We start from the raw sequence: 18,169 nt of genomic DNA, 5'->3' as shown, positions 1-18,169 counted from the left end.
TGAGACCTCCGTGGGCTGAAGTCTCTAGCTTTAATCTGATGTGGGAAATTTGCACAGGGCACCCATGAGCGCCATGGTAAGGGCCTCCCGAGAAAAGAGGAAGGAGAGGGATGATCCAGCCGGAGACAGACAGTCAGATGATGACTTCCCACTAATCACCCAGTGTCTGTAACTACTGGCCTCCCGTGTGCTTGGAGTTTAAGGCCGAGGGTGTAAGCTGGACTCTGTTACTGAGAGTGTGCCTGAATGCCCAGTCACTCCAACAACGTGACCCATGAATTTTTCTAAATTCCTGAAGTTCATTCAAATTAGGTGATGCAGAAAAACAAACTCAGGAGCTTGAGGGGAGCACTCTTGAAGTAGGACTGTAATGATTCGCTTTGCCTAAAGTGATAGGTGCCACTAGGTGTGACCTTGAAGTCTCCTTGGAACAGGCTTCTCTAAAAGGCTGCCGTCTAAAAACTGAGCCAAGTGTGAGTTTTTAAAAGGCTCAGTGAGTGGGTTGATTCCCTGAAAGTCAGCAGACTGGGGGCAAGATTGGGTCGGTGGTAGTGCTTCCCAACACAGCCCGCCCCAGGCTAGCTGGAAGGCCACCCAGGAAAAGGCTGAACCTGGTCGTTGTACCCCGCTTCCCAGGGGCGGCCACCAGGGTCAGCTGCCTCACTGCCTTGTCATTTGGTTTTTTGGAGGACATTTTTGCGTCTACATAGAAATGTGTTTATCCTCCTTCTAGAGCGTTAGGAAACTGCAGCTCCTGGGGGAGCCGGTCTCCGGGGTCGGGGTTTGAACCCAGCTTGGAATTTAAACAGCACCCTTGACTTTATTTTTTAACTCCTCAAATCCAGGTGCCCCTGTGGCACCAACTTCACCAGCTCTTGACCCGCACAGTTGAACTTCCCGCTTAAGCTTGTTCTTCTTTCTCTCCTTCCCGGAACATAGAGGAACTGAAAGCCGACTGATAAGACCCCCGAGCCTCCTCTGCCAACTCCTCTGGGGAAACAGAACCTCCTTTTAAGGAGAGAAAACAGAATTTCAAGTAGATACACGGGTGATAGAAATGCAGATATGAAGGGCATCAAAGTCTTCCAAGTACCCAGGCATGGCCGGGCGGGGGCGGGGCAAGGGCTGCGAGGCCTTCCCTCCCGGCCTGGCCTGGCGGCAGCGTGCCCAACAAGCCCCCAGACGCCCCCGAACAGGAACACGCCCTGTGCGGATCTAAGGCAGCTCTGGTTTGAAAAGAGAAGAAATACTGTGACCCTCCCGCGGTCTGGAGAGTCAGAGAAGTGGAGACCCCTCTGGCATGGTTTCTGAGCACCTCCCACCCCCGGGGAGCGGAGCGAGGGTGTGCGGCGGTTGGCCACTGCCTGGGGAGTGTTCTGCCACCCTCGCGGGTCTCCCGTGTGGAACAGAAGTAAGATGGAACCACTGGCCGTGGCAGTGACAGTCAGCAGGCCACCGGCTTAGAACCAAGGGCCGGTAGGGGCCCTCAGGGGCATCAGCGCTAGTAGGATCTTCAGGGGTGCAAACAAGGTGTGGACATTGTCAGGGAGGATTGGCCTGGAAATGATTCAAAAGAAAGCAGAGAATCAAGACGGGGGTCGGGGGGAGGGGGGAGCGGTACAGATTGTCCCCGCCAATGACCTGGAGACTCCCCCCTCCCTTGAGAGACGCCCGCAACAGGAACAATAACAGGAAGCCCAAAGGTTCATTCTCTCCTGGTGCGGACAGGGCTGGGTGAGCTGCACTAGCTCTGGGGACAGGCAGGTGGTTCCCCGGGGGCTACCACCACGGGCTCTCTGGCCAGCGTAGGCAGGAGGAGGGCGGGGGGCGGGGGTCCGTCCGTGTTGTCCTTAGGTCTGGAGGCAGAGGGTGACAGGGCAGCCTGCCCTGCCTCTGAGCCCTGGCCAGGCACACACCCCAGCCCCAGGACGCTCCAGGTCCCACAGGCTGAGGAGGCCCCTTGGCCAGCAGACCCCAGCAGCCCTAGCACCGGGTTCCTGCCTCCGCTTGGCTTGGCTTGGATCCGGTTCTTACTCACCTTCCCCTTCCCCCCCCCCCCCCCCCCCAGCTCCAGGACTCCCCTGAGGGGATGATCTGCCCTAAGCAGGACCCCTCCGTCCTCCTACACCGGGGCCCGGACTCATCTAGGGCTCACTTAGAGTGTGTCCCCCACCCTTCTAGGGTCTCCTGCAGCCTGAAGAGAGGCCCCAGAGCGGGGGGGTACTAGAAGGGGAACAGCTTCAGTGTCTGAGGTGAGGCAAGGGCTGCACACAGACACTTTCCACGGGCGAAGCAACACCCCTGTCCCCACCGTCCCTTTTAGCCCTGTGGTTAGAGACGGCACAGCAAGACTTCTGGAGTCTTGAGCTGCCAGGGCACAAGATCCCTGCCGCAGGCAACCTACTCCAACCCTATTCTCTGTCAGCCCACCCTGCCCACCAGGACCCCCAGCGCAAGCATACCCAGGGCTGGCATGCAGGCCACGACCCACCCAGCCACCTTGCAGTGAGCCAGATCCCACTCTGGATGCATGTCACCCCTCAAGCCAGACAAGAGGGAGGCTGGGACTGCTTCCTCAGCATGCAGTCCAGGCAGGGTGCGCCCAAGGCAGCTAGCTCTCAGCTGAGATTTCAAAGCACATGGAAGTTCCTTATGGAACCTTCTATTGCTCCACCCAGGGGGTTAAGAATTAGGAACGCAGGGGAAAACGGGAGAACAGATGAACAGGGTTGGGCTCAGGGGCCTGGGCACAGCTGAATTCTGCAGAAACCTCAGGCCTGGGTTGTCTGAAGAGGCAGGCAGCTGGCCTCCCCATCTGCGGTCCAGGGGAGAGAATCTAGTGCAGCTAACCTGCCCTGCCCTGCCCTGCCTCCACCCCAACCGAGGGCTATGTTGCTCAGAGCAGGGCCCACCTCGTTCTTGCCCCACCCCTCTCTGTTGCCATGTTAACTACCACCTCCTATTGCCGATGGATTCCAGAACGCAGAGGAGAACTCCCGCATCTCCATCACCTTCTTCCGCCTCTTCCGGGTCATGCGCCTGGTCAAGCTGCTGAGCCGCGGAGAGGGCATCCGGACCCTGCTGTGGACCTTCATCAAATCCTTCCAGGTAACCTCCTGCCCTCTCAGCAGGCTGCAAGGACAGCGTCCTCAGCTCCCTGGAGGCGGGGCTGCGCAGGAGCTCCCCCAGCTCTGGAGGTGACGCAGTACAGGGAACTGCACCACTAGGAGGCCAGTGCAGGCTTACCTTGCTCCTCAGCGGCTCTGTGACCACAGCCTCCCTCTCCGCCCTTGGCTTTCCTCCAGTCTACAATGAGGGCCTTGGACTCCATCTAGGGTTCCCAAAATCATGCCCCTGGCCTCAAATTTCCCCAAAGTTGGGGTAAAGAAGGCTGGGAGCTAAGGGGGTGGCTGAAGTGGTTCTCTCATCCGTGCATTTTTCCACGAGAATTCACTGCACAAAGAGGTTTTATGGTGGAAAAATTTTGAAAAGCATTGGCCCAGACGATCTGATAACTTCAGTGGCCCTCCCACTTTCGGCATTTTTAGGATCTGGCCATCACCTTCCTTCCAAAAGGCATTTCTGCAATGGCTACTGTCCACACCTGTTTGTAGACTTAGCCAAACTCTCCAGGACCCTGTTATGACTCCATTCGAGGAGACATGATCCCCTCACAGGGGCACAGGGTTGCCTAACTATAGGATTAATTCTTTTTTCTCAGCCATTATTTCTATCTGTGAAAGCAGAATAATGATCACCCCTGGCCACCTCTGAGGTGTGTTATGTAAGTTTGACATTAAAAAGAAGCAAGCTCCATGAGGTCACTTGAATTCCTTGAAGATAAGTGGTGCAGGGACCCCTGCGTGTACTTCCATGCTTCCTTAGCCCAACACGGACGGCGGCTTCTCCCTGCCCACGGAAGAACCACTGTCAGGCTTCCGGGCACTGAAGGGTGCCTTCCTCGTCCCCCACTCTGGCCAGTCTGGGCCCAGGGACAGGCACGGAGTGGGTCCCTGATCCAAATGTGTCCAGAACTGAAGGCGCGGCCAGAGGAAGTGCTCTGTGGTCAGGTGCCTGCCTTGCTTTGGAATCCCCTCCCAAAGGTGTGAACACCCTCCCAGGCAGCCTCCTGCCCTGGGACTCATCCACCCAGGCCCTTGACTGGACCAGCCTGGCTGCACTCCTCATAGCCAGTCCTCTGCACACCAGGCCTTCCTGATGAGCTGCAGCCACCCTCTGCTAGCCCCATCCCGCCCCACCCTACCCCACCGGAGGGTGCCATACCCTGCCCAGTCCCTGGAAATCTGAGGATTCTGGGGAGAGCAGGACTGGGGGCTGACCCTGTCCATGGGTGTACCCCTGGGGTCCCACAGCCACTATCACTATACAGGCTGCCAAATACTCGCCCCCCCCCCCCCACACACACATATTTCCTAGGAAGAGGCAACAGACCCGGGTAACTGTGGGCAGAGGCTTGAATGTGGAGCAGCAGCTCCCACCTGACCGAAGCAGCATCCGTGTGATCTCGCAGTGCCATCTAGTGGTGTGTGGATGCCTAGCAAGGCATTTCCTAGTCCTGAACGTGTGGCTCTCTGGATTCCAGAATAGGCCCTGAGCCCCAGAAGGCCTCGCCCCAGGAGAAGCGGCAGGGACTCTGGAAAATTAAGTTGTCTGAGCTGCCAGGCAGATAATACATGGAGTGGATAACATATAGGGGACCCAAATACGTGGAAGACATCACATTCAGCCTTTTGTAGGTCTTCAATCATTTCAGTACCACAGAACCCCTGAGAGGTAATTACTCTTCTCATTTTTCAGAAAAGGAAACTGAGGCTCAGAGAGCTTAAGTAATATGGCCAAGCTCCCATGACTAGAAAGTGGCAGAAAGAGGATGAGTCCATGATCTTTCTTCTACTTAAGTTTTTCCTTAGTAATTATTTCTATTACAAGTAGCAGGATATCATCAAACTATGTAAAGGAAGGGTCTAACCCCCCTCCACCCCACACCTCCCCAGGAAACCTTGGTGTGTGTCCTCCACAGCTTTCTCCTTGTTGTACAAAGCCTTATGTCTAGTCGGAGGACATTTGCTCATTCTTGACTGTTTTGACTAAAGCAGTACCCTACCATATGTACCCCTTCTCTGCAGCCTGCTCTGCACTCCACACTGCTTCTCGGGTGATTGAAACCAAGGGAAAACGAGAGGCCAATGCCATGGTTCAAGCCTTCTCCTGGTGCCCAGAACTTCTGTGGGGGCTCTTGGAAATGCCCCCTCCCAAAGCCAGGCCGCAGCGCCCTCTGGGAATGGATCTGGCCAATCATCCCCCCACCGGCCTCACACCCTGTCTCCTGTGATTCCTTCCAGGCCCTGCCCTATGTGGCCCTTCTGATAGTGATGCTGTTCTTCATCTATGCGGTGATTGGGATGCAGGTAGGACAGCGGGCCTGCTGCTCCCCTGCCTCCCCTTTCTCTTTCCACCTCCCAGCCCCATGTTCCCGGACACCTCCCTCTTGCTCCTGACGGTCCCTCCTTCTGCTTCCACTTCGGAGGCCAAGAACTTCACAGGAATTAGAATATCCCTGCAAATGGTGTCCTGCAGGTAGCAGGGTGAATAGCCATGTACTATCCTATCCACCTTCTCTCCACTTTGCCCCAGGCCTGGTCTCTGGTCTCAGTAGGGAAAAACACTCCCAGATTAATGCCAAGGAGGCTCAGGAGAGACAGCCCCTTCCAGAAAACAACAAGAAGGGTGTGTCAGACAGGACCCCTCTCCTTGCCCAGGTCTGACAGCCTGAGGACTATCTCCCACCCCAGCACCGTTGAAGAGAAGCTAATGACAGGCAGGGAGGGAGGAGAGAGGGAACGAAGGAAGGAGGAGGGAGGGGGAGGGAAGGAAGGAGTCAGGCAGGCAAGCTCTCCCCATCAAACATGCAGCAGTTTCAAGGGCGCCCCCTCGCAAGTGCTCACTGCATACCCTGTGTCGTTCTCCAGCTAGCCCCTCCTGGGGGCTCCAGAGAGCACCAGAGCCCAGCATTCACACCAGCCAGGACTTTTCCTCAGCGGCCTCTGAAGGAAGATTCCCCCTGCTTATTCTCTGCAGAAAGACCCCCGGTGCCTAGGCCAAAGTCTTCTGAGATGAGAAGAACTACCTTGTCCCCTCACCAAGGGCAGCAGCTTCTAAGACAGGCAAAGCTCTAAAAGTCCAGAAAAATAAGGGGGCCGCTAATTTCAGGGATAGATTAAGCTTGCCCACATCCCAGAGTGCTCTGAAATCCAAGAACTGAATTTGGAAGAGGGGGCATCTGGGATGAAATGGCAATGGAAAGGAGGCCAGAGGCCCGAGTTCTGAGGGCCTTATGGTGACTGTAATTGATAACAGTGCTGTGTACTTGAAAGCGGCTGCCAGTAGATCCGAGGCATTCTCACCACACCGAAACAAAAGCCACCTACGCTCACCGTGGGGGCTGATGGATGTGTTAGTTGGGTTGGTCTGGGTAATGATTCTGCGAGCATTGTACATCAAATTACCACCACACCGTACACTTTGAATATACACAACTATATTTGTTAATTATTCCTCAGTAAAGTTTTTTTTAAAGAGAAAAAAGATATATTCCCAAGAATCTTCAGCCAAAAAAGAAGAAGGAGAACAGAGAGCCCTCTGTCCATGCGCAGAAGCACGGTGCTGATGGCAGCATCCACCTGCTCTCAGCCCGGCTCCCAGTGGCCCATCAGGACCTCTCCTGAGGGTCCACAGCTTTTTCTTCTTACACCTGTCCGGTGTGGTGGATGCAGATCAGGGGCTGGATGGGGCAGCAGGTGTCTACCCCAAAGAGGCCCTGTCAGGTCACGTCAGGGGACTCAGTTCAGCTATGGGCTAGCCTGACCCACAGCCAGCCATGACCCCTGAAGAGACCACTGAACGATGAGTGGGAACTAGGCCCCTCTCTGTGCACCGTTCACTGAATCCCCCTCCCCTCACCCTGCTTAGGTGTTTGGGAAAATTGCCCTGAATGACACCACAGAGATCAACCGGAACAACAACTTCCAGACCTTCCCCCAAGCTGTGCTGCTTCTCTTCAGGTGAGTCTCTGAGGACGGATGCGTACAAACACACCTACATGATGCAGCCCTGCGGTCTGGACGTAGAACGAGAGGGAGCTCTTCCAGGGCAGCGGGCAGGGAGGGAACGGATGCTGGATCTCCCTCCCTGGACTAGAAAGCTGGCCTTTCAGTGCTATTTGTAGTACTTCCCATTGAGCAGCCCACTGGTCACTGACATGCCTGCCAGTAACCATCCAAAAACACTAGAGGATCACAAGTCAGATACTGACGGCACCCTGGCCTGGGAGCCAAACAAGCTCAAAGCCAAGCCTGTGATACATTCGCTTTGGGTGAGACACCTAACTTCTCTGAGTCTCGGTTCCCTCGCAAACAAATATAGCTGCCGATGTCAATGCCATTTGCTCTATTGGGTTATTATGTCCTCATGCACTTAGTTTCCTCCTCAGTGAAGCCAGCCATGAGCCTTCACCTTTTCAGAAGTCCACCACCTCAGGCCTAGCTGGGGGAAAGAGGGTTCCTCAGCCTACTCCTGACTGAGTCCATGCTGCGGCCTGCTTCTTCCTCATCTGACTCCTAATGACCCCTTTGCTCTGCCCCCTTGGTCCTTCTCAGTTTCCTGTTCCTCACAGCCTGGGCTGCTAGAGGAGACCATCCAGACCATCCAGACCATCCAGACCAGGGCTGGCAGATAAGCACTGTGTACCCCATCCCTAGACAGGTGATCTCTAAAGTCCGTTCCAGCTCATGTACTCTACATATTGTGGCACTGGGAGAGGCAGTGAACTCCCTACCATTGCCTGGGGTCCCTCTCCAGAAGATCCAGAGATCCACTCTATCAGATAGCCCCACCTTCACCAAGTTCTAGAGAATCCTTTCCCCACACCCAGCCCCAAGTATCATTATTGCTCAAAGTGTATTAAATCAAAACGACATCTCTCTAAATATCAGCTAGACATTACCACCTCCCTCAGATTGCAGACTTGGAGTACACAGAGGCCACTGTAAACCACAATTTAGCAACAACACTTAAGCCTGCACCATATTTAAGTATCGGAGCTGAACACGAGTATAAGACCGAGCACATAGCTCTATCTCCCCTCCTTTCCTAAAGTCCTTGATGACAGAAGATATTTCTTAAAAAAACAAACCCGTAACAGTACTAAGAAGGAAAAAAAATGGAAGAGTGCTGTTAGTGAACCAGGAATGCTGAGGAATTTCTCAATGGAAGAAATCAGAATTGACAAAGGAACGAGATCTGAGGAAAACATATCTCCCACAATGCGTGGTCTATGGAAGAAGTGAGAGCAGTTCCAAGATCAAGGTAAAAGGCCCAGGAGAGACCTGGGGCCCGATGAGGCTGGCTCCTCAAGGACCCGTATGTGGAGCGCAGTTGCTAATGTTCATGAGCTGAAAGCAGCACTTGACATCACAACCCTGGGCTTGGGGTCTGAGAGGTAGAGTAGGTCCCCCCAGGAACCCCACCCTCAAGGAGATGCAGCCTACCCACCTCACTGGCAGCGGGTGTTCTCTTTCTTCATGATCCCCAGGGAGGCTCTGTAATGAGAACTTGATCCACAGAGATGTGAACTGGTCCTCAGTCACAAAGAACAGTCAATAATAATCCCAAAGTATTTGGGGGAAACGAGTATCAATAAAGAAAGGCACCATGTTCAATTAGCAGATGAATGAGCCCATGAGGAGGAAAAAGAAGATATAAAGCCAAAAGATTTGAAAATAAATACAATTCATCTCTTTAGAGAGATTGCACAGCATATTACATCTGTTGAACCAAAGAGCAGGAGACAGAGGAGAAGTCATTATTAATAAGAACAAATTAAAGAAAAAACTCAGAAAAACATCCTTGTTGAAATATTCAGAAAATGGACACAGCTAAAGAATGAAATAGTGAGCTGAAGGATCAAATCTAGGGTTCTCTCAGTACACAGCCAAAAGGACAAAAAGATTGAAAATATAAAATAAAAGTTAACACATGGAGGATAGAGCTGAAAATCCTATCTTTCTAATACAAGTTCAGGTAAAAACAACAGAATGAATGGAGAGAATGAAATTAAAGAATGATCAAAGAAAATTTGAAATGGCCTACTAAGTGCAGAATAGGTTTGTCAAAAAGTCCCTTCATCAGACACAGTATGAGGAAGTTTTAGAATACCAAGAATAAAGAAAATACCCTAGACGCATCCAAAGAGGAAAAAGTGAATTGTTTTCAAAAATACCAATTTTCATTAGATTCTCATTAGCAAAAGTACATACTAGAAGACAAATAATGTATGCAATATTATGAAGAAAATATATTTTTGAACCGAGACGCCTGTAATACAGCCTAATTAGCATCCAAGTAACAAAGCAAAATTGATTCCAAAAGTGTAAGAACGCAGAAATTTTACTCCCTTGCATAAACCTCTGAAACAACTACACAAGGATACGCTTCTAAGTGAAAAATTAATCTAAGAAATTGAATGGAACACTGCATCAAAAACTAATGAAGTATTGTATGGTGAGTAACATAACATAATAAAAATAATTAATTAAAAAAAGAAATTGAATGAACAGAGTAATGATATTAGTAAAGAAACCATAAAGTTTATAGTTATGAGTTATGAGCGAAGAAATTATAAACCTTATATTAAGTCTAAATAATTGTTAAGGGAGGTATTAGTTATTAAACAATTATTGCTAATTTTTAAGTATAATAATTACTTTGTGGTTATGTAAATTATATTGTTTTATTTTCGAGATGCATATTGAAGTATTTAGGGTTGATATAATGATATTACATAAGGTGTGGGATTTGCTTTAAAATATTCCATCATGGAGATTAAAGATGCAGAATAGGGAATATAGTCAGTGGTACTGTAATACTGTTGTATGGTGACAGGCGGTGGCTACACTAGTGGTGAGCAGAGCATAACGTATAGACTTGTCGAATCACTATGTTGTACACCTGAAACTAATGTAACATTGTGTGTCAACTCTCAATTTTTTAAAAAAGATTTATTTATTCATTTTAGAAAGAGAGGGAGAGAGAGAGTGTGCATGTGCGGGGGGGAGGGGCAGAGGGAGAAGGAGAGAAGCAGACTCCCCCCTGAGGAGGGAGCCCCATGCTGGGCCCCACCCTGGGCTCAGGATCCTGAGATCATGACCTGAACCAAATCAAGAGTGAGATGCTTAACCAACTGAGCCACACAGGCGCCCCTCCTCTTTCAATTATTTTAAAAGGTGAGAGTGCAAAAGAATAAAATAAAATAAAATACTCCAGCCAAAAGGGGAGAAGGGTGTTGTTGGGGAGATAGATGAAACACACACAGAAAAGTATTGATGGTTGCTAAGATTGGGTGATGGGTACATGGCATTTCTTTGACTTTCTTCTTTTGTATCTGGTTGAAAACTTTCATAATAAATTTTTTAATAAAAAATAATAACTGTTAAGGCAAAATGTCCAAAACCTTAATGGCAGTTTGGAAGTGAAATCCCAATTATCTCAACAAGGCAGGAAGAATGAGATGGTAGAAGAATGAGAAACATGAAAGTGTGCTAACATTCTTCTCCTGTTTATGGAAAGGAAACAGATACCATTCAACTCTATACACAGCCAGAGGAAAGTGTGTAAATAGATATGTTAAATATGTGAAGGTCAGCCATTAGAGAAGCAGAAATGGAATATGTACATTCCAAATCACTAGATGGAAAAAGAAAGCCTTGGCAATTCTGCAAAAGGAAGGAGAGGAAAAAAAAGAAGAAGGGGGATAGGAAGGGGGGGAGAGGGAGGAAAAGAAAATTAGAAAATAAAACAAATATATTCTCCCATTCCGTGGGCTGCCTCTTAGTTTTAAGTCAAGCAGAGAAAGACAATTATCACATGATTTCTCTCATCTATGGGATATAAGAACTAGGAAGATCGGTAGGGGAAGAAAGGGATAAAGAAAGGGGGGATAATCAGAAGGGGGAATGAAGCATGAGAGACTGTGGACTCTGAGAAACAAACTGAGGGCTTCAGAGGGGAGGGGGGTGGGGGAATGGGATAGGCTGGTGATGGGTAGTAAGGAGGGTGCGTATTGCATGGTGCACTGGCTGTTATATGCAACTAATGAATCATCGAACTTTACATCGGAAACCGGGGATGTACTGTATGGGGACTAACATAATATAATAAAAAAAATTTAAAAAAAAGAAAATAAAATAAAACAAGATGGAAGGAATAAAAACAAAAATTAATCACCAAAAATTCAATTTCTCTATTAAAAGGTAGATACTCTGATGTTGGCTTTAAAAAGTCTAGCTGTAGCTTGTTTATAATAGAGTAAAATAAAGGAATGGGAAAATAAAGGAGTGAAAAAAGAATACCAGACAAAGCTTCCAAAAAAAAAAAATAGGTGTAGTTATAACAACATCAGAAGAAATAAAATTCCAGGTGAAAGGCATTAAACAAGACAAAGAGGGATATTGATAAAAGGTATAATCCACCAAGATTATAAAACAATCATAAAAGTACATGAGCCTAATAATAAAGTTTGGAAACATACCAAGGAGACTAATAGAACGGTAAGGAAAAAATGAACACACACACACACACACACACACACAATGGGAGACATATAAAATAATGACAGAGCAAATAGAACAAAAGAAAGGGTAAAGAATATCTAAAAATACAACTGACAAATTGAAGTAAATTTGTAATCAATGGATGGCAAAAAAAAAAAAAACACATTCTTTTTAAGCACCCAGAAACATTCACAAAAATTAGCCAAGATTTAGGTCACAAAGAAGAACTCAAAAAATTCTAAAACTTTTCTAAGTTCAGTACAACAAAAATTAGACATTAACCACAAAATCTGTAGTCCCTCCAAAATCTATCCACTTAAATCATTGTTCTAAATAACTCACAGCTGAAGCTACATACTTCTAAGAAATGAAAGAGTGAGGGCAGTACATCTTAAATTTACAAAATGCACCCATCGATACCAAAGAAAATTTCAGAGCCAAAATTAATTTATTTTACAAAATCTATAATTACCAAACTAATGGAAGGAAAAAGAATAGCGAAATAACCTCAAAGTATGAAAGAATGCACTTATTAAAATAAAGCAGAAATTAATAAAATATAAAACAAAAATATTTATCAATGAACCCTTAAACTAAGTCTTTGAGAAGACCAATAAATGGACACACTTTCATCAAAACCAATTTTTTTAAAAAGGCACAACATCGGGAATAGAAAAGTAACACAATTACAGACGTGGAAGAGATTTTTAGAATGATAAAATATTATGAACAAATTTATGCCAATACATGTGAAAATCTAGAAGTAGATAATTTTATATAGGAAAATATAAATCACAAAATTGTCTTTAAAATAATGTTTTTAATTATTCACAATAGAAATTGAAAATGTAATCAAGGTTTTGGTCCTCAAAAAGTTCCAAGATCCAGAGGTGCCTGGATGGCACAGTTGGTTAAGCGTCTGACTCTTGGTTTTGGCTCAGGTCATGATCTCAGGGTGGTGAGACTGACCCCTCGTGAGACTCCTGACTCGGCAGGGAGTCTGCTTCTTTCCTTCTCCTTCTCCCTCTCCCCCCGCCAGCCCCCCAAGGCACTCCCTCTCTCTTGCTCTCTCTCTCTCTCTAAAAATAAATAAATCTTTTTTAAAAAGTTCCAAGATCCAGTATTTTTATGTGTGATGTCTTCCAAAATATCAAGGAATAGATCATTCCTATGTTACATAAACTTTTCAGGAATAGAAGGGGGTATGAAATCTCCTCAGTCATTCCATTAAGTCATTCTATAAGGCTAAATAAGGCTAATACCTTATGTATTAAGAAAGAAAAAAAAAAGCAAGAAGTATAAATATGAAAATGTGTAGACCTGTCATTGTTGACAACAACAGGTTGATCCAAGTAGAATAAAACAAGCATATCAACTCAGAACCCTTATAACCATCAATAGGATCAGTAAAGTGGAAGATCAACAAGGGAAAACAATCACTTTCCTGTCCTGGCAAGTTTAATTTTGTCAGCCTTCTGTAACAAAATACAAAATGGGTGCTTAAACAGCAGACATTTCCTTCTCATGTATCTGGAGGCTGAAAGTCTGAGATCAAGGTCCCAGCCAATTCAGTTCCTGGTGTGAGCCCTCTTCCTGGCCTAAAGAGAGCCACCTTGTTGCTGTGTCCTCATATGACGGAGAGAGAGAAAGCTCTAGTCTCTCTTCCTGTTCTTATGAAGACACTAATTTTATTATGGGGGCCCCAGCCTTATGACCTGATCTAAGCCTTATTACCTCCTAAGGCCTCACCTGCAAATTTATTGAGGTTTAGGGCTTCAACATACTCATTTGGTGGGAACACACTCAGTCTCTAATAGGTAATTAGGAATATAACAGAAAAGAGCACCTTTTCTAATCAACATTATACTGCAAATTTTATCCAATGCAATAAGAAAAAAAAATCAAAGAGTAGGAATTAGAGAAATAACAAAATTAAATGCCAAAAAAAAAAAGATCGCTAAACTCAACGACAACGACAACCAAAACAACAACAACAATAACAACAACTTTAAAATGGGCAAAAGAGGGGCGCCTGGGGTGGTTCAGTCAGTTAAGCGTCCAACTCTTGATTTAGGCTCCGGTCATAATCTCAGGGTCGGGGGATCAAGGTCTGCATGAGGCTCCATGCTCAGCAAGGAATCTGCTTGAGAATCTCTCTCTCCCTCTCCCTTTGCTCCTCCCCTCTAATTTCTTTCTCTCTCTAAAATAAATAAATCTTTTTTTTAATGGGCAAAGGACCTATCGCTTCTCGGCCTTTTGGCTAAGATCAAGTATAGTATCTGTTCTTATCAGTTTAATGGGCAAAGGACCTGAATAGACATTTTGAATCGACATTTTTCCAAAGAAGATATATGAATGGCCAATAAGCACAGGAAAAGATGTTTCACATCACTAATCATAGGGAAATGTAAATCAAAACCACAGTGAGCTACTACCTCGTTCATTAGGATGGCTACTATCAAAAAACAAAACAAAACAGAGAACAACAGGTATTGGCAAAGATGTGGAGTGATTGGAACCCTTATGCCCTGTTGTGGGATATAAAAAGGCACACCCGTTGTGGAAAACAGTATGATGGTTCCTCAAAAAATTAAAGATAAAATTACCATATGATCCATCAACTTCACTTCTGGGTATATATACCAGCCAACTGAATTCAGGATCTAGAAGAGATAGTTGTACAACCATGTTCATAGCAGCATTATTCACAATGGGTAAAATGTGGAAGCAACCCAAGTGCCCACTGACACGTGAATAGATAAGCAGAATGTGGTGCATACATGCAACGCAATATTATCCAGCCTTGAAAAAGGAAGGAAATTCTGCAATATGCTACAACAGGGTTGAACCTCGAGGACAGTAAGCTAAGTGAAATAAGCCATTCACAAAAAGACAAATATTATGCAATTCCACTTATATGAGGTACTTAGTCAAAATTGTAAACACAGAGAGTAAAGAGGTGGTTGCCAGGGCCTAGGGGGAGAGGAGAATGGGGACTTATTAGTTAATAGGCACAGAGCTTCAGTTTTACAAGATGAAAAGATGAATTATGGGGATGCATGGTGGTGATTGCTGCACAACAATGTGGATATATTTAATACCACTAAACTAAACACTTAAAAATGGTTAAGATGGTAAATTTTGTTATGTGTATTTTACTACCATAAAAAGAAAATAAATAAAACCTCTTTTAAAAATTTATTGCCCATGTAAGCTATACAAGAGAAACAGCAGAACTAAGAGAATTCAGCCAATCTTGCACAGATAAAATCGACAGTATTCCCTATACATCAGTTGCAAACAGGAAATATAACTTCTTAAATGTACTGCTTATAATACCAAAATTTTGTTCATTTATTTTAAATAAGATACCTAGAAATAATCTAACAAAAGATATACATGGGGGAATTATAAAAAATTCTTAAAAGACATTACATAAGGCTCAAATAAATGGAGAGGTGTGCCATATTGATGGCTGGGAGACTTAATGTCACAAAAATATCAAATTCTCCAAGTTAATCTATGCAATTCCAATAAGACTGTCAGTGGGATTGTTCATGGAACTTGATGAGCTGATGCTAACGTGTCTGTGTAAGAAAAAAGGAAAATGAATAGCCAGGACAATTTTGAAGAACAACAAGCTGGAGGGACTCACTGTTTATAAGAGAGCAAGACTTAATATAAAGCTCTGTGATCAAGACAGTGTGGTCCATTGGTATCAACATAGACAAATAAACCTACAAAATATAATGAAAAGGCTAGCACGAGACCCTCACAGCTATGGAAATACAATTTATGTCAGAAGGGATATTTCAATGAAGGGGGGTAAACAGAAAGGGGAATGAACCACGAGAGACTGTGGACTCTTGGAAACAAACTGAGGGCTTCAGAGGGGAGGGGGGTGGGGGATTGGGATAGGCCAGTGATGGGTATTAAGGAGGGCACATATTGCATGGTGTACTGGGTGTTATAAGCAAGTAATGAATCATGGAACATTGCATCAAGAACTGGGGATGTACTGTATGGTGACTAAGATAACAAAATAAATATTATTTAAAAAAAGAAGAAGAAGGGATATTTCAAATCAGTAGGTAAAGATGAACTACTCAATAAATTGTATTAAGAAAATTGGTTATCCACAAAGGAAAAGATAAAGCGTATTTCTACCTTGTATCTGAGAAACAAACTGAGGGCTTCAGAGGGGAGGGGGGTGGGGAATGGGATAGGCTGGTGATGGGTTATAAGGAGGGCACGTATTGCATGGTGCACTGGGTGTTATACGCAACTAATGAATCATGGAACTTTACATCAAAAACCAGGGATGTGGGGCGCCTGGGTAGCGCAGTCGTTAAGCGTCTGCCTTTGGCTCAGGGCGTGATCCCGGCGATCTGGGATCGAGCCCCACATCGGGCTCCTCCGCTGGGAGCCTGCTTCTTCCTCTCCCACTCCCCCTGCTTGCGTTCCCTCTCTCGCTGGCTGTCTCTATCTCTGTCAAATAAATAAATAAAATCTTTAAAAAAAAAAACCAGGGATGTACTGTATGGTGACTAACATAATATAATAAAAAAATATTATTACTAAAAAAAGAACAAAAATAAATTCCAGATTAATGGGTTATTATATAAAACAAAATTTTAGAATTTTTAGAATATGTAGGAAAATATCTTTATGACCTAGAATAAGGAAGGATTTCTTCAAACGAGATAGCAAAAAACAGTGAAATTTAAAATTTAGATTCATCAGGGCTGCCTGGGTGGCTCAGTTAGTCGGTTAAGTGTCTGACTCTTGGTTTCAGCTCAGGTCATGATCTCAGGGTCATGGGATCAAGCCTCCTGTTGGGCTCCACACTCAGTGGGGAGTCTGCCTGAGATTCTCTCCCTCTCCCTCTGCCCCTCCCCCAGCTCGCTCTCTCTCTATCAAATAAATAAATAAATCTTTACAAAAATAAAATAAAATTTAGATTCATTAAAATAAATAGGTTTCACCATAAATAAGGCTATAGACAAGCCACAGACTGGAGGAAGGTACTTACTATGCACGTAACTGACAAAGGATTAATAGAAAGAATATATTTTTTTTAAAAAACCACAAATGAACAAGAAGACAAATAACCCAGGAGAGAGACAAAAATATGAACACACAGTTCAACAGAAAATGAAATAAAAATTCTTAACCCATTAATCATTTAAACCCAAATTAAGACAGCAATGAAATATCATTTCACACCCATCACATGAGCAACATTTTTTAAAATTCATTAATACAAAGAGTTGACAAGTCTAAACTCATAGAATCAGAGAGTAGAAAAGGAGTTAGCCAGGAGCTGGAAGGGATGAGGATAGGGAGAAGTTAGGAGAAGGGCACACACTTTCGGCTATAAGATAAAGAAGTTCTGAAGATCTAATGGGTAACATGGTGTTGGTAGTTGATAACGCTGTATTACATACTTGAAATTTTCTAAGATCTGAAATGTGCTCATTAAAAAAAAAGATCAATATGTGAGGGGATGAGTGTGTTAACTAGGTGGGAGGAGTTGGATCAAATCATCACGACAGACACTGTAAATATCTTACAATTTTGTCAATTATACCTCGGGAAAACCGAAAAAACGTTGACAGGTCTGCAAAGCAATGGCATTTGTCCCACACTGACAACAGGAGCATAAATTGCACAAACCTTTGGAGAACCAGCAATACCTAGTGGAAGTGAAGACACACCTCCTTCACCTGGCAATTCCACTCTCTAAGCAGATAACCAGGGCATGGACCTGCATGCTGATTGTAGGGTTCTTTGTAATAGCAAAAAAGAAAATAAAAGAGAAACCTTTAACGGGACAGCAGGTTTATTAAAATGGTATCATAGAGGGCACCTGGGTGGCTCAGTCAGATAACCATCTGCCTTCGGCTCAGGTAATGATCCCAGGGTCCCGGGATCAAGTCCCACATTGGGCTCCCTGCTCAGCTGGGAGTCTGCTTCTCCCTCTGTCTCTGCTCGTGCTCTCATTCTCTCTCAAATAAATAAAATATTTTTTAAAAATTGGTATATACATAGAATATACTGCTATATGGCAGTTAAGATGAATGAACTAGAGCCTAATGGATAAATCTCCAAAACTTAACATGAATGGCAAAAAGAAGGACTTTTCAGAAAAGGTGGATTGTGACCATCTCTGGAAAGTTTTAAACTATTCAAAACAATGCTATGTATCTTCATATTTAGCGAATGTATAAGAGCATTCAGGGAACGATAAACACCAAATTCAACTTAGTAGTCCCTCTGAGGAGGGAGGATGGGGCAAAGGGTGAAGGAAAGATCCAGAGATATGAGATGGGCCCCACGGGTGGCGGACTCTCTCACCTCTCTCCCCTAGGTGTGCCACCGGGGAGGCATGGCAGGACATCATGCTGGCCTGCATGCCAGGGAAGAAGTGTGCCCCCGAATCGGAGCCCAGCAACAGCACAGAAGGCGAAACACCCTGTGGCAGCAGCTTCGCGGTCTTCTACTTCATCAGCTTCTACATGCTTTGTGCCTTCCTGGTAAGC

The 18,169-nt window shown here is 45.4% G+C and overlaps 1 protein-coding gene and 1 pseudogene across 12 annotated transcripts in view; both read left to right on the top strand.

Moving 5' to 3' along the window:
- Positions 1 to 18,169, top strand: part of CACNA1C (calcium voltage-gated channel subunit alpha1 C) — a 639,879-nt gene that overhangs the window by 586,141 nt on the left and 35,569 nt on the right. For all 12 annotated transcript variants that reach the window (XM_040641994.1, XM_040641995.1, XM_040641988.1 and 9 more), the window contains 4 exons: positions 2,980 to 3,108; positions 5,364 to 5,429; positions 6,991 to 7,082; positions 17,998 to 18,163. In XM_040641994.1, the coding sequence (XP_040497928.1) occupies positions 2,980 to 3,108; positions 5,364 to 5,429; positions 6,991 to 7,082; positions 17,998 to 18,163 (453 nt within the window). The remainder of the gene's footprint in view (positions 1 to 2,979; positions 3,109 to 5,363; positions 5,430 to 6,990; positions 7,083 to 17,997; positions 18,164 to 18,169) is intronic.
- On the top strand, positions 13,868 to 13,978 carry LOC121105450 (annotated as a pseudogene).

Source organism: Ursus maritimus, unplaced genomic scaffold (genome assembly GCF_017311325.1).
Source record: "Ursus maritimus isolate PB19 unplaced genomic scaffold, ASM1731132v1 scaffold_26, whole genome shotgun sequence".
NCBI classification, from domain to species: Eukaryota; Metazoa; Chordata; class Mammalia; order Carnivora; family Ursidae; genus Ursus; species Ursus maritimus.
Note: the sequence above shows the minus strand (reverse complement) of the source record. Positions and strands in the feature narration are given on the sequence as shown.